The 15,816-nt window shown below is 31.8% G+C and overlaps 1 protein-coding gene across 2 annotated transcripts in view; it reads left to right on the top strand.

Annotated features, from left to right (window-relative positions):
* The window catches only part of LOC136990085 (proprotein convertase subtilisin/kexin type 4-like), a 41,777-nt gene that overhangs the window by 10,533 nt on the left and 15,428 nt on the right, over nucleotides 1-15,816 (top strand). For both annotated transcript variants that reach the window (XM_067288436.1, XM_067288437.1), the window contains exons 3-9: nucleotides 201-308; nucleotides 6,755-6,883; nucleotides 10,610-10,686; nucleotides 10,752-10,840; nucleotides 11,017-11,189; nucleotides 11,270-11,482; nucleotides 11,779-11,879. In XM_067288436.1, coding sequence (XP_067144537.1) covers nucleotides 201-308; nucleotides 6,755-6,883; nucleotides 10,610-10,686; nucleotides 10,752-10,840; nucleotides 11,017-11,189; nucleotides 11,270-11,482; nucleotides 11,779-11,879 — 890 coding nt within the window. The remainder of the gene's footprint in view (nucleotides 1-200; nucleotides 309-6,754; nucleotides 6,884-10,609; nucleotides 10,687-10,751; nucleotides 10,841-11,016; nucleotides 11,190-11,269; nucleotides 11,483-11,778; nucleotides 11,880-15,816) is intronic.

The following is a 15,816-nucleotide window of genomic DNA, read 5'->3' as shown; positions in this document are numbered from 1 at the left end:
GAGAATAAATTTGTAAATTGTTACGCTTTATATTAAAAAAAAAAAAAAGTCTCTATCAATGCCGCAGGAGTGTTTCTTTTTTGTTCATACGTGGCTCTCTCCGAATGCCACTCGCGATCCTAATATGTAAAATGCCATTACGTATATATCGTGCATAAGAATAAGTGAAATTAATTAATGAAATATTCTTTTGTCTTCAGGTGAAGTGGTTTTCACAACAGACGTTAAAACGGCGCGTAAAGAGAAGTATTAGATATTCTCCCATCATCACGTTGAACGATCCAAGTTGGTCTCAGATGTGGTACTTGGTGAGTAGATGCAAAGTTACTTTCATATTAAAAAGCTCCATTTTCTCAGTCGCGTGTGTTCAGTTCGGATCCGGCTTCGTGATTTGTAAAAGAAGAAAAACCGGAAAGAAAAATACCAAAGTTCTTTGGTGGAAGGCATATTTTAAAAAGTGCTTACCGTTCGGAAATAATCCTTTTTTTCTCAATTGCGCAAGACTAATGAGATGTCGTTTGCCTTCTCAGCGTTTTCGGTTTGATTTTTCTCTCTGCACTTATCGACACGGCCGTTGAACTTATTGAAATATATTTCCCCCCCCCCTTTTTCTTCTCGAAGCGACATTTTCTTTTGGAAGGAAATACCTCACCCGATATATTTTAGGAAGTTTCTTAGAAAGAATTTTTTTTTTAAATAATGTATTTAATATATCGGACGGGCTCGGATGAACATATAAACGAGCTTTGCCTCTATTTAATCCTGGTTAAGTGAGGATTTTATTGAAATTCCTGTTCATCTGTTGCGAAAACTTTTTTCTTCTAATTTGCATATTCGAGCGGTGGTGGTAGCTTTCGTGCAGACCGTTCTATCAAATATCTCATCATTTGGGTATGTTTCTCGTTTAATTCCGTACGATAAATTACGTAATAGATCTTGTTATGTAAGTAAAAGGTATTCTAACTCGTCAGAAATTATTTCGTGGGTCGGATTCTTTCGAAGCGAGCTGTTGGATGACATCATTTTCCGAGAAGGTACTTCCGTCGTGTCGTTAACTCGCTTCACCTTATCTCTGACGTCATTTCCTTTACATATCTTCCGGTTAGTTTCTTCACTAAAACACAAGTTTTTTTTTTTTTAAATTTTTACCCCTTTTATTTATTGATACGAATGCTCGAAGTTTAAAGGGAATTTAGGGATTTTTCAAGCATACGTTTAGTGAACAAGATGCAAGAATTTAAAAGAAAAAAAAGCGCAGAAAATCGTGCAAATTACTTTTTAATGTTCTGACCAATTTGTAGTATTAAAAAAAATGACACAAATTATGAATCATTAAAAGTGCTAATGATCTTATTAGACAAGGTGGTGATGATTACGTCGTCTCCGGATGTCTAGACTAAATTATAGAAATTATAAATAATTTAATAGTTCTATACTTTTCTTATTTAACTTTCCACTTTATTGATTTTGTTTTCAGATTACAACTAATTTTATTTATTTATTTATTGATGGTGATAATTAAGAGATTTTGTATATATTTTTTTAATATATATATATATATATAAAAGTAAACGTTTCGACGAATCAGTGATTTTTCAATGGAGACGTTCCAGCTGGCATCTTTAAAAAGGGGTATGTTATAGAAAAAGTTGTGTGACGTGGACACGAGACTGGTACCAACGGTAAACAGACACGCACCATTCGCCAGCTGAGACCCGTTCCCATTGAAATTTGCTGTAGTTTTCCCATTCAAAAAACTGTTTGATCGAGACTCTTCTTTTTTTTTTAGATACAATTTTACACGAAAACCACTTTTTTTCTCTTCCTTCTTACTCTAATTATGCTTCGGTATTATAATTAGGTTTGTAGCTTTTTTCGGAGGAACTGTAATTTTTCTCCAAATCCGATGATAAGCCCCGTATCGGAATTTTGATCACGAAATACAGCAGATATAAAAGTGGAAAGTCGTAAATGTCGCCATCTTATCAGAGATTTTCTTTCGCTTTCCCTGGGGGGGGGATCTGCATGGGAACTATCAGGACAGATGGATTTCTATTCTTTCTCTGCTTCCCTCCTCCTATTCGAGAACAGGAAATCGAAAAACTGGTCTTTACGCTGACTAAATCCAGATATACTGTACGCTGGAGTGTATTTGGGACGGATATTTTTTTTTTTCTGGGGGGTGTAAATCCGTATTACGTTAGAAACAAAATTGGATCGAATCTTTACGGACCGTAAATAAATAAAGAAATAACGTCGCTACCTCCCATTTCTTTTAATTTCTTTTAACCTAGTCGAAAACGATTTAGTGGCAATTTTTCATCCTAAATTTCTTCTCTTCGTGCGCGGATAATTTACAGAAATACACTTCCATCGGTCGAGTAAAATGGCCTTTAGTATCGCGGCATTGTTCTTCTCCCTAGCATTAATGCGTCATCGACAAAACCATTATCCGAAGCGAGTCGGAGATTGTTCTCTATTCATGCCTCGGATGTTTCATCAAAACCTCGATAGAACCCGAGCCGCAGTCAAAGTTCAGTGGAGCAGAACCTACAACGACCCTTTCCGTGATGAAGTAGATATTCTGACGTCATTCTTCGATCACCCTCTCTCGTGTTTTGTTAGATTTCCCGTTTGACGGATTTTTTTCTCTCTCCCCCCTCCGTATCCGCTTCTAACAAATTTTATTGTTAAGCATCCGTTCTGGCTGCTATAACAACAGCTACCACTTCGTTACGTGTTTAAAGTACACGTAAGACACACAATTTACGGTTTTCTCTCTATATATACATAATTCCTGGTAACGGAAGCCACTTCGAACAATGTAAAATATATATATATATATAAGGAAAAAGCTTAAATCTGGCAATTCCTTTCTGCGCCGGGTTAGAAGTGATAAATTTTCTCAGTTTAAATTTAAGGCTGCAATGACCATTTTAATGACTTCTCTGTCGTTTCTTACATCTTATCTCGTGGCGACACATCGCGTTAAATCTCGAGTCATAAATATAATGGTAGATTTATTCTATCAATTCGCTACGTCTTCTCGCAGAAAATATTTTCTGCATCCAACGTATTTATTTCGTATTAAAATAACCATTAAAGAGAGAGAGAGAAGGGGGGGGGAAATAATTTAACGAGCCAATTACGCCAACGTAATTTAGAAGGTTCCTTTTTGGTAATGGATAGACATCTAATTAGAGGGAATGGTCTTGCGGACAACAAGTATCAGAAAGGTTTTTGTTCCTTTTGTTTGCTTCTCGAACCGAGCGAGTTTATTTGTAGAAAGGTAAATTCGTCTTTGTAGAGGGTGAATTTAATCTTAAAGGAATTATAATTTAGCTTAAATAAGTTCATCTCGATTCGCACTTTTACTAAAATTCTACTGTATTTAATAATGATAATGACGTAATAAATACGCATGACACTCCATGACTATCTTACATAAATGCTTTTTTTTATTACAGTCTTACTTTTCTGCTCTTCTTCTAGAAAACAATTTTCTAGGTTTGTATCATGATTAATGTAGTCAGTTCCGTAGTCGTCGATTGTTATGTACGGCCTCATCTTGTGACATCAGCGAACGTGACCGGTTTCGGCATGATATCATGCAAACGTTTCCTTTGTTCCTACGCTTTTCTCCCTTCTAAAATTAGTTTTTTTAAGAATTGTTTCTCGAATATTTAATCGAGAAAAACTACGAATTCCTTCTACATCAGATTAGCGGTCGAGAGTTGTTCGGAGAGAATTTTTAATGCACTCGAAAAATATTTTATTATTGTTATTTTTAAAAAGGGAGCTTCGTTTAATTTTAATGAGATTAGGCGAAATATCGTGATGATAATTTTCTAAAGTGACAATTATCGCCGGGCATTTAATCTGTGATTATAAACCAGAGTTAGTTGAAAATTTAATGGCGTGTGTCGCTCGCTATGCAAATGATCATTTATTCATACGTTTAAGAGAGACGTATATTTTAATAGTAGACTTAATTCCGAGTTTTAAACGCTCGTTAAAGTATCAAAAATAAACTTGTTTTTGTATTAAGGATATCGAATTATTATTATTATTATTATTGAAATTTTTGACGATTAAAAGACGAGAAACAAATGACTCGGGTGTCGAGTACAGCCTATTGTAATTTTCGTTTAATGTTTATCTGCCGTGAAGCTCTACAAATGATATAAAATAGCTTTGTAATTACCCCGTATAAGAGTAATGACTTCCTACCACTTTCTTTTATGAACGTTGTATTGAATGAGTGCGGATACCATGACTTTTCTGATGTCTTCTAATGCAAAACCCGGACGTTCATAACTTCGAAAATTTATTCCGTTTCTTAATTAATTTTCTAACGATCGATAATTAATTTCTCATAAATTTTACATTCCACCGCCTCGTTTAAATGTGTTTACTCAAGATATGCCAAAGTAAATAAATTAATAAAAATTTTTCAATATTTCTAAAATATATTCTTCATACATCTAACGATTACGTATCCCGGAGCAATTCTTTAGTATAAATGAGCATTTAATATACCCCGGAGAAATAAATTTCGACAATGTTTACTTCCAATGTATTGATTAACAGATAAAGATGTTTAATGGCTTAGAAGTTACTCAACTAACTTTAATCGTATTAACGAATCTGTTGCGATAATGCAGGAAATGAGTATTATGCTTTGTTGGCATCCATCTTGGATAGGAGGAATATCCAGGTTTAGATGATTAAAGTTATGATTCTTGCATTTTTTTTTTTCTATTTTGAAATTGGTTTTCGAAGTTTCGTTGGCGAATTTAATAAAGATGCGTGTAAAAATGCATTTTTTTTTTTTTTGATATAAAAATGTTTGGCATACGAGGGAGAAAAGAAGGCGAAATGATGATAACTACTAACGTGTTTCCATCATTTATTGACTTTCTTGGTAATAACGTGACAAAAGCAAACACAGAAGAGACTTACTGTGTCAGTTTGTCGTCTTAATGCTTCCTGTCGTCAACTTTCCATCATCTTAATATTGTTTCGGCTCATTTCAATCGAAGTTCTTACATAGAAGAAAATTCTGTAATGCATTTACAACATCTTATAGCAGGAGAGTACAGAATAAGCTTTTTAAAGTTTAACTAATAATTCGTAAATATACAAGAATTTAATTATTTAATTCTAAAGACATCAACCGATCAGTGGTGGCACGTTTATAACTTATCGGGGACCGGCCATATTCGAATTAGGTACGGTGTCGACTTCGGGTACTTTTCTGAGAGGAATATTTTATTATAAAATATTGTTTTGAGGCCCCCTGTTGATGGGTGCCCCCAGCAATTTCCCGTAGGATAATGCGCCACTGTCACGGATAAATATTTCATTAAATGTATTTTTGAAGAAGAGAGGAGAAAATGGTATTTTTGGTATAAAGAGAGTGTGTCTCTGTGTCATTCGGTGTCGAGAAATAGGGTGTCACATGACCCTAGCCGTTTATCATTGGTTGCGCAGAGGTGAGAAGTCCTGTTAGTGAAAGAGAAGAGGTAAGAAATTGATGGAGTCTTCTCTCGCAATAAAACTGTTGTTTGAATAGATAGATCCGTCGATTGCTCTCCATCCGCATCATTATATCGCGCCATTTCTGTCCATTAAAACTGGAGCACTTCAATTAATAATTCGACATCGTTAATGCCATCCGGCATTTATATCCATAACATTATATTTGAAGGCGAATTAATTGCCTCCGTATTGCATTAAAAAAAAAGGCAGAAAAGATATATGAACTAACTTTATGATAGGAGCCACGCATTCTTCATTAATAAAATTCCTCTTTTCGAGTGAATTAAATGTATTTTTTATTACATTAATTAAAAAAAATAAAATAAAATAGTTTTAAATAGTGTCGAAAATTAAATATTTTTGCCATAGAAGCAAATAAAACTGGTAGAGAATACCCCGAGTTGATCGAACCGAGTAATTTCTGGGCTGGACCCTATTGACATTGAACAAACAAGTATTTGACACGTGAGTTGGGAATTGCATTTATTAAAATTTCGAACATTCTTCGATTGATATAATCTTTATATATAGAAATTCGGCCTGGTAAAATTAATAAACATGTTTTTGAAAAGACGAATAAACCTTTCTATTTTTGAAAATATTTGTGTGAATACCTCCATCCTTGTATTTTAAATAGGCCTAATAATAATAATAAATTTTATTTCCTTAATGTTTAATTAAATTTCACTTAAAAATACATAAAAAAAACTTAAATTTAAGCTATTTTTTAAAGTCTTATTATGACTAATTTGTAATAAATCATAAGGTAATTTATAATTCAAAATTTTAAATATATTAATGGCTTTATGTATGTCAAAAGTGGGCAGACTTACTTTTAAAATATTTCTTGAATATATAGGCCTATATATATATTATAATTTATATTGCTTTACTCAGCTTTCTTTTTTATTATTTTATAAAGAAATAATATATTACAAGTCGTACTTTTGCTTAATATTTAACTGGAAACAACAGAATTTTGTATTTCTCGATCCATATTTAGCTCGTTCTCGACTCCCCCGTTTGTAATATTTATAGGAGATAGTGGTACTTTCTTACTTTTATATATGTACATGAAAAATGTAGGATTATATAAATAATGAAAAATTTTATAACCCCGTACGATTATTGTGTAAAGTTGTTGTTTGCAGAAATTTGGGATTTTAGACTATATATATATATTTAAATGTTTGCATTCCAAATTTCTTCTTAGAATCGTGGACCGGGTTTGGATATGAACGTGCAAGAAGTTTGGGCTCAAGGTGTGACAGGAAAAAATGTCGTGGTGACCATATTAGACGACGGTTTGGAAAAAGATCATCCAGATATCGCGCAAAATTACGTGAGTATATTCTAATATATTTACTTATTTAAAAATAATTACACATTTAATCCTCGATTATTAAGTGTTCCTGTTAAGTCATTCCAATTCCACGAAGCGTTCCTGTCAATTTAATTCCAATTCAAATTGTGTACGTGAGTTTCTCCCTCTTCCTTCCTTAAATTTCCATCGAGTACTAAGATAATTTATAATTTTTCAAAATGCAAAAGCAGGAATAAAATTGCATAATATAACTTGCCATTTTATTATGCAATTGTATTCATACCAGAATGGCAAGCTTGTAACCGTTCTGAATAAAAGTTAGCGTATGCAAACGTGCAGCTTTAAATGCTCTATATGCAGATTGCTTCGATATTCAATATAAAAATGGGAGAAAAACTAACAAAATATTCAATTATCGAATAGTTAAAAATCTTCCTCGCATAAATAAATGAGTAAATTAACGAGTTTTAACCGAAATAAAACGAAGATTAACTTTTAAAATATTCTATATATATATATATATATATATATATTTTTTTAGATTTTAATCTTTCCAGTAAATTTATGAAACGGAACTGGCGAAATTTCTTATCTTAATCCGTCCAAAACGTCCTGTAGTGCAATTAATTTTTTTTTCCTAAATTCTTTGGAAATTCGTTTCCACATCGCAATCAGCATGTACATTAATTATTCGAAATAAGATATGAGGTGGTAATAAAGGAAATTCGTACATTTCTTTAATATTGCTTACATCTGATGACCGTAAACTCTCAATAGAATCCTATTAGTTGCCATAAGTAATACGGGAAACTCGTCCGTTTTCCATAAATTTCCGTTTTGCAAACAATTTTTAAGTTACCGAAGTAAATTAAGCTCAAAATTCATTAATCAGACTTCATCTCCTCATTTAAATAATTCGACATTTTGTGTACGTTACTTATTAATAGTTCGTTAGTAACTTTAGGCCATATAATTGTTCTGTTTCGATGTAAACAATGCCTAGAATTATTATGAAAGGCCATAGAATAGACAGTTACACGCTGAAGCGAATTGAAATCACACTAAATATTTGAGTAGTAGATTGCTGTTTAGACGGTTAGAATTTCGAATTATAAAAATGGCCTTACTTTCTGAAAAAAGAAGAAAAAAAAAATTGATGTTAAGCAATTAAATTTCATTGCATTAAATCATCAGTAAAATAACACAGGGAGCATTATGCTTTATATGGAGTGGTTATGACGATTAATGGTGATTAGCCATCGTTTTTTAATCACGATTTTCTCATAATTGTTGATGGATCATTCGGCTTAAGCTTAATATAATTATTCTCTTATTATATATATATATATAGAATAATTATATAGGAGAAAATCTTAAGAAAATATCAATGAGAATTTAAAATTATTCTATTTTTATCGGTAATAAATAATAATTATGCAATTATATACCCTTAAAACGAGTGTAACGAGTAAAAAAATATTTATTTTTTTTTTAAGTTATTGCGTTAAGAAATAAGCGTAATTGACTTAATTCTGCCGAGAAAATCTTCAGAAAAGATTGCAATTAACAACACACGAATTAACTGCATTCACACGGTCATTTCGTAAGAACACAATTCTCACGTTGATATTAAAAAAAAGTGAAGAAAATCGAAGGTTTTTTTTAGATCTAAGCATTAAAAAATCAATTAAATTAATGATAATTTTTTTTATCAAAAGAAAATCGAATACATTTTTTGTAATTTTAAAAAATATAGGTGTGTTCCCCCTCCCCCCATTGATTATAGCGACTAATCCAGTTATAACAAATTCGTTAAATAACGGCTTAGTCAGATGAGAACTCAAATAACAAAGTTTGAAAATAATTAAAAGGAAGTTCGGTTGATAAAACTAATGAGGTTAGATCTGACCGGTTTTTTTAAATATCGAAAAGTCTAGTTACGTTTTCAGTTATTTTCTAATTAAGAGTTTTGTGTTGTCAACAAAAGATCCGTATCAATGTAGGGAGGTATTTAAATTTTAAACTGTACCTACCGGGCGGATCCACGGGCGGCTACAGGAGCTTAACCCTCCCCATTGACACATACCCAAAAAAATTAAAATTTATTTGTTCGAACTTCAATACAATCTGCAGTACAATCGTCTTGTGTGTGTTTTAATAAAAGGCGGTGCAGTAACTAGGCAGGTGCAACAGGAACAGGGCCCAGGACGAGGGGGGCCTTAAAATGGGGTCTAAAAAGACTATCAGTATTTTAGGATCGATTAAGTAATACTTTTTTGGTTAAAGTTAAAAAAATAACTGGCCTTTTCTATCGTATTTGTTTATATATTCCCCCCCCCAAAGAAAAGAGCCAAAAATAAAATTTTGTACAGTACACGCGTAAAGCTAGTTATGGCACCGATAAAACGTACTTAAATATTTTAATATTTGAATAATTATAAGTTACCCTCTTTCGGGTTCTTCTGGATCCGCCACTGATGGTAGCTTTTTTTTTTAAGGTTAAAAATACCCGAAAGGCACATCGAGATGCATTTTTCTTTTTAGAATAAACATGCATTTGTGTGTTAATTCTAACGCATTATATTTCCTGTATTAAAATGTATACATTAGACTTATAACCCGGAGAAATTTTCCGATAATTTTTACGTATCAAAATAAAATTACGATAACACGCGATATGCAAATCTGAATTTTTATTTTGTTACTCTAGACATGTATTGTTGCGTTTCGACAAATATGTGACAGAGATACGCAACGGATTAGTTTATGGTCTGGTAAACACGTAACAATCCCGCTAGAAATATATATATATATTCTTTTTAATAACTAAATAGCGATATGTGACGGGTTTTTAACACAGTCGAACCGTTTTCTTTAACGAATTTTCTCTGTTACAAATCTGTTTCGTCGAGGGGACGAAACGTGATTGACTAAAATGCATTAAACAGCCTACTTTACAGTATTATTATATAAAAAGAAATCTGTTCAATTATACATAACGTGTTTAAGAATCTGCGTACAGTTTGACCTTATTGGTTTATGCTAATTTTTTTTCCTTCCATTTACGTATTGACAACTGGTTATGAATAGTTTTCACAAACATCTGTCTTGGAGTAAAAAGGACTTTGGGGAGGGAAACGTTCAATTCGACGTTTTCTATTTCTATTATAGTAGCGACTATATAACAAAAGAAAATGCAAATAGCCTGAATTTGAAAGCATATCTTTTATGATAAATGCCGTAGTAATATAATCTATTTTTGTTCGAGCGGTAATATATATATATATCTTTTTTTTTTATTTTCTACGCCACACTCAATATAAATTTTTAATAAACATATTTTGTGAAAATATGTTTATTAAAAAAATTCAATATTTGTTTTATATTATATTTATATTATATAATAAAATCGTGCACCTTACCATACTATCCGCCACCACAGTATAGAATTGCGGCTCCCATGCATTTTGCAAAACCTACATTTCGGCTCCCACTGAACTCTTGCTTGCCCACCCCTGGCATATAGCAACACCAGACCTAGCATTTACGCCACAAAAACTCAAATCCAGGAATTTTTCGGGGGTGGTTTGCCCGGATGTGTCGGGCCCCGTCTCTCACCACCCGGCGGGCCTGGCCGAACCCATAATGGGCTTGCTAAAAGAGGCCCACTTAGTGCCCACAGGGCGGAAAGAGTTAAACCTCCCCCAAATCCAACCTACTAAAATTATTGTTTCTTTTCGATAGGATCCGGAAGCTAGTTTTGATATTAATGATCACGATCCCGATCCGCAACCCAGATACGATCTGTTAGATTCCAATAGGTAATGTTTCTTTTGTTAAAATTAAAAAAATGAATAGAGCAAATGCTAATAGGATTGTTTTCAAGGCATGGAACGAGATGTGCGGGTGAAGTTGCTGCTCAAGCCAACAATAGTTTCTGTGCTCTAGGAGTTGCTTACAGAGCTAAAGTGGGAGGTATAATTTATCATTTAAAACTTTTCAATTATAGCAATACCATCACTTGTTTTAATTTCTTCATTCATCTGAAGCATAATATACATTGCTAATGCTCAGATGTACTGTTAGCAATAAATGGAAGAGTTAATATGTAATAATTCATTAATAAGTTTATTCTTACGACGGATAATTAGGTGTCAAGATGTTGGATGGAGATGTGACAGATGTGGTGGAAGCTCGGTCCCTGAGTCTCAATCCCCAGCATATAGATATTTATAGCGCTTCTTGGGGACCGGATGACGATGGGAAAACCGTGGATGGTCCTGGAGTGCTTGCCACCCGCGCTTTTACAGATGGAATTAAAAATGTAATGCATTCTCTAAGTGTTAACTTATTTTTTTAAAAAAGTGGAATTTTATTTATTCTATATGTAAATTTAATTTGTAGGGTCGTCGTGGATTGGGTTCCATCTTTATCTGGGCTTCTGGAAATGGTGGTCGAGAGCATGATAATTGCAATTGTGATGGCTACACCAATGCAATCTGGACTTTATCTATAAGCAGCGCGACGGAAAATGGATTAGTGCCATGGTATAGTGAAGCATGCTCTTCTACTCTGGCAACTACTTACAGTAGTGGTTCCACAGGCGAAAGACAGATTGTGAGTTTCACACATACACACATTTATTTATATAATATATAAAAACATTACACATAATATATATATATATATTTTTGTACCAGTATTTTCAATAATCTTATTTTATAAAATATTTACCATCATTACGGTTTAAATATAAGTACAGTATTTCAAATTAATACAAAATGTGTTACTAAAACAAAAATTATTATTGAATATTATATAAAAAAGACATGACACAATGTCAAAATTTTAAAAAATATATCATAGTAACAATAATTTTTGATTTTTATATTGTATTATAAACATTTTCATAGGTGACAACTGATCTCAGACAACAGTGTACTTCTAGTCATACTGGAACATCAGCGTCGGCTCCACTTGCTGCGGGAATCTGTGCTTTAGCACTTGAAGTTAAGTGAGTAACTTTCCTTTTAAGACATTATTTGATTGAATTTGAAATGAACGAAAACAATGCATTCTTGACACTCAATAAATGAACTTAATTAAACATTATAATCCATAATAGTTTTAAAATTTTGCAATTTATTAGCAAAGCAACATTTTCTTATATCAGTAAAAACTGATAGCAATTTATTCCTTCATTAATTAAGCTATTAAAGCAAAGAAAAATTACATTGATCTGAGATAGAACCCAAATAATTCCTTTCAAAACATCATGATGGCATTAATCACCTGAGAGAATGACACTCATTCTTTCTTTATCTCTCAACTCTGTCCTGGTTAATGTATTTCACTTGTTTTCAAATGATATATAAACTTGATTCTTTTTAGGATTAAATGCTTTTTTTCTTTTTTTACCATTTTTAATTATTTTTTTAAATTACATTATTTTAACTATGATTTCTATTTCTATTAAAACTTTATTAATTTTAAATAATCAATAAATAAATTTTAGCTATGCAACATATTGTATTTTGAAGCATATACACTGAAATTGAACAGTTAATCGTAATTGTGAAAATCTACGAAAGCAAAGGGTCAAAACCAACAGAACAGGAGAAATGTTTACTTAGATTAGTCACACGTGTAAACAAATCGTGTGCAATTGAAAATATCAACATATGTCAGATGAACAAAGAATATGATATCACAGTTCAATAAATATAGCTGACTGTGACCCTAAGTGTCTTATTCCTTTTTTTTTTTTAATTCCTGTGAGCAGAGTTGTTGTCATTGTTGATCAGGAACTTAATAGGGCACAGACAGACTAGCTTGACTTTTTTAATATATATAGTCTATATATATTTTCTGATTAGGACAGTCACCAACTGAGATGTTCAGAACACTCAATGTGCCACAAGTGTCATCTCTAGACTTTGGAAAAGGTTCCAAGACATTCATAGCTGGCATCTAACCTATGCTAAGGTTACCTTAGAGTCATCAAGCAACCTCCAGTAAAACCAGATATTGGTTTTGCTGGAGGTTGCTTGATGCAATCAGACAATATCTGCCAGAGAATACTCTGAATCTGGTTCAAGAGTTAAAGACCAACTGTTTGATGGTCTTTAACTGATGGATGGTGACAAGTGGTCTCTGCTAGACACCCAGTAGTTTTTGATCTAAGGTTAATCAAAATTTGGTGGTATATCACCTAAATTTTGATTAATTGAATTGTGTTTTGCTTTTTTAATGTTTCGTGTCACATTTAGAATGTATTTAAAACAAAAAAATTCAAATCACAATTTTACTAAATTATAAGATCACTAAAGTTTTTAAAAATTGTGATGTGTACCCTTTGACTAAATTGTATAGCATTTTACATACTGTACATCTGTTAAATTTATAAAGAAACTTTATCTACTAAAACAATCAATTGTATAATCAAAAATTTATACTGGTTTGGTATATAATTCTTAATCAGCTGAAAGTTAGAACAAATCACCTCATTGAGTGCTTGTTAAAAAATGTATTTCTAGTTTTTATTAATGATTTAGATATATCATATAATGAGTTTTGTAAATACAAATATTATGAAATGTTAAATTAAAAGAAATCTTTTTCAAAAAATAATTTTGCACGCCATTTTGTAAATTGCCAAATAAATGATACACTCGTAGATGATCAAAATTACGAAGCCGATCTAATACTAAATTTTGCCAAGTTTTATTTAATATTATGCTTTTTTTTTCTATTGTCAGCTTTGAGTTAATTTTGTCTAGAATAGATTATTATACAAATTTGCAGTGGCATAGCGAACATGTCATGCCCCGGGTGTCAGTTACTTTATTGGTGCCTCCTCTCTTCTCCAGAAACACACACAGTTTGTCTTGGAGACCATTTGGGCGCCCCTCTGCAAGTGGCGCCTGGGGCATGATACGCCTCCTTGTCCCCCTCACTACGCCACTGCAAATTTGGATTATGTTTGTGTGGTGTGTATTAACATTAATTGTTTTTTTGATAGTCCTAAAATTCAACAAAATTTAGATAAATTAGTTCAAAGAAACAATTTACTTTGTTTCATAAGATTTTTCTCATTGAGCTTATGACTGCTATTAATTTTGTTCTGAAATTTCGTACGTGTTGAAAAAAGCAAATAGAAAAAAATTCATTCCTTGAAAAGTAGAATGTTCTCTTGTGTACTAAGGAATCCAACATTTTCTGAATTTTATGGCATGTCGGAATTAATTTTAAATGCTCCTAAAAATTGATAATTTTAGTCACTTACGTTGTTCTCTATAATCCATGCTAGCATATTTGTGAGGTTTCACCAGTTACTCTAATATCAAGTTAAAACTGATCAAATTATTACACTCTAAAGCTAAAACTGTATTATTCCTTAAGTAATGTTGTAAAATGTTTCCATCTTAAAATATAATTGTAAATTTTATAATTTCATAATATAATAAAAATTTTATTATTGAAAATATAAAAGGTGCTCATTTAAAAATTGACTAAAGTTTACAAATAAAAATACATTTTTGGAACAGTTTGTATTTTTAAGAGCTAATTTTAATTTATCGAGTGAGGGCTTATTTCCATCTTGTAAGATTTTTCTAAATGTCGAATCTATAATAAAAATATCGTTACATATTTTAAATATTCTAGCACACCACTTATTGGTGATTTTTTTCTGAAATTATGTATAGACAAGAAATTAGCTGAACAATGCATTTGGAAATGTTTGAATGTAGTTCTGTTTCCGCACTTTTAAATAGGTCATTCGTCAAAGATGCATGATTAATTACTGTTCTTATGTGCTAGTTTGGAATGGAAATAACTTTGTTGGGTGATGATATTGCAAACTTGTGTGTTTCATATTAAATATTAAGAATAAAAGTTAATAGAAAACAAGCAATTTATTTATTGTAACATCATCACAATGCTGGGCTGCAATCTTCTCCACCTTAAATTAGTAGTAGTTTGCTTCCTGTACATCATACTTTTCCTTTAACAATAGAGTTGTGCCAGTCATCTAACACCTTTTCAGGGGAAATTTTTGAATCGAAATAATGTGACTTCCAGTTTGCACCAGAAGTTCATATATAGTTAATCGAGGTCTCCTGCCCCTGAAGGTTTTCGTATCTGGTCTCGTCTTTTATCCGTCCAACTCCATTTTTGAGATTAAGGTAAGATGGACGGACGACGGTGAGAATTTATAGGTCTACAATTTTTTCAAATTTCAACCCAATAAACTAAAACAAGACTTAATGGTAAATGATATCATTGGTTAAGATTAAGTCAAACTAGCTGGCATTAGTAGTTTCAACAAACTTGCTAATTAGAGATTATGATAAATTGCTAGTCTTTGCATAGAGCCAACATACAGTAACAGTTCATTACTCAGTCGAATTTCAAGATAATCGGTATGTCTAAGCAGTTATTGTAATTTTGCCATATAATCGTTCATATTGACAGTTATCAGTTGAACTATTTTGAAATGAATAGTTATTAAAGCAGTTTCCAGTAAGTAAGATCTTTTGTCACATTTTCTTTTAAACTGTTTCCTGTGCTTAATATTTTGTTTTGAATATAATCAATTGGATGATTTAAAGAATCATTTAAACTCTCAGTATATAAACTTTCCTCAGTAATGACAATATGACTTGGTTCAAATTATTTTAATTTTTTTTTCAAAAAGAATGTAGCAATATACCTGTAAAAAATATAGTTTCTAATGTGTGTAGAACATCAAATGAATACATGCTGTATACAGTTTCCCTGTAATATCGCATACATTTATCTTCAAGAACAAGTAACCTTCAATTTTAACATAATTTTGCTTGCCAGATATTGATTTTTTTTTTTTTTACATTTGTTTATAGATTTTGCATTTAAATATTTAAAAGTTTAATTGTAATTAAAGAAATAAATTGATCAGTACTCATTCACTA

Source organism: Centruroides vittatus, unplaced genomic scaffold, assembly GCF_030686945.1.
Source record: "Centruroides vittatus isolate TY-2023 unplaced genomic scaffold, ASM3068694v2 scaffold_861, whole genome shotgun sequence".
Lineage (NCBI taxonomy): Eukaryota > Metazoa > Arthropoda > Arachnida > Scorpiones > Buthidae > Centruroides > Centruroides vittatus.
Note: the sequence above shows the minus strand (reverse complement) of the source record. Positions and strands in the feature narration are given on the sequence as shown.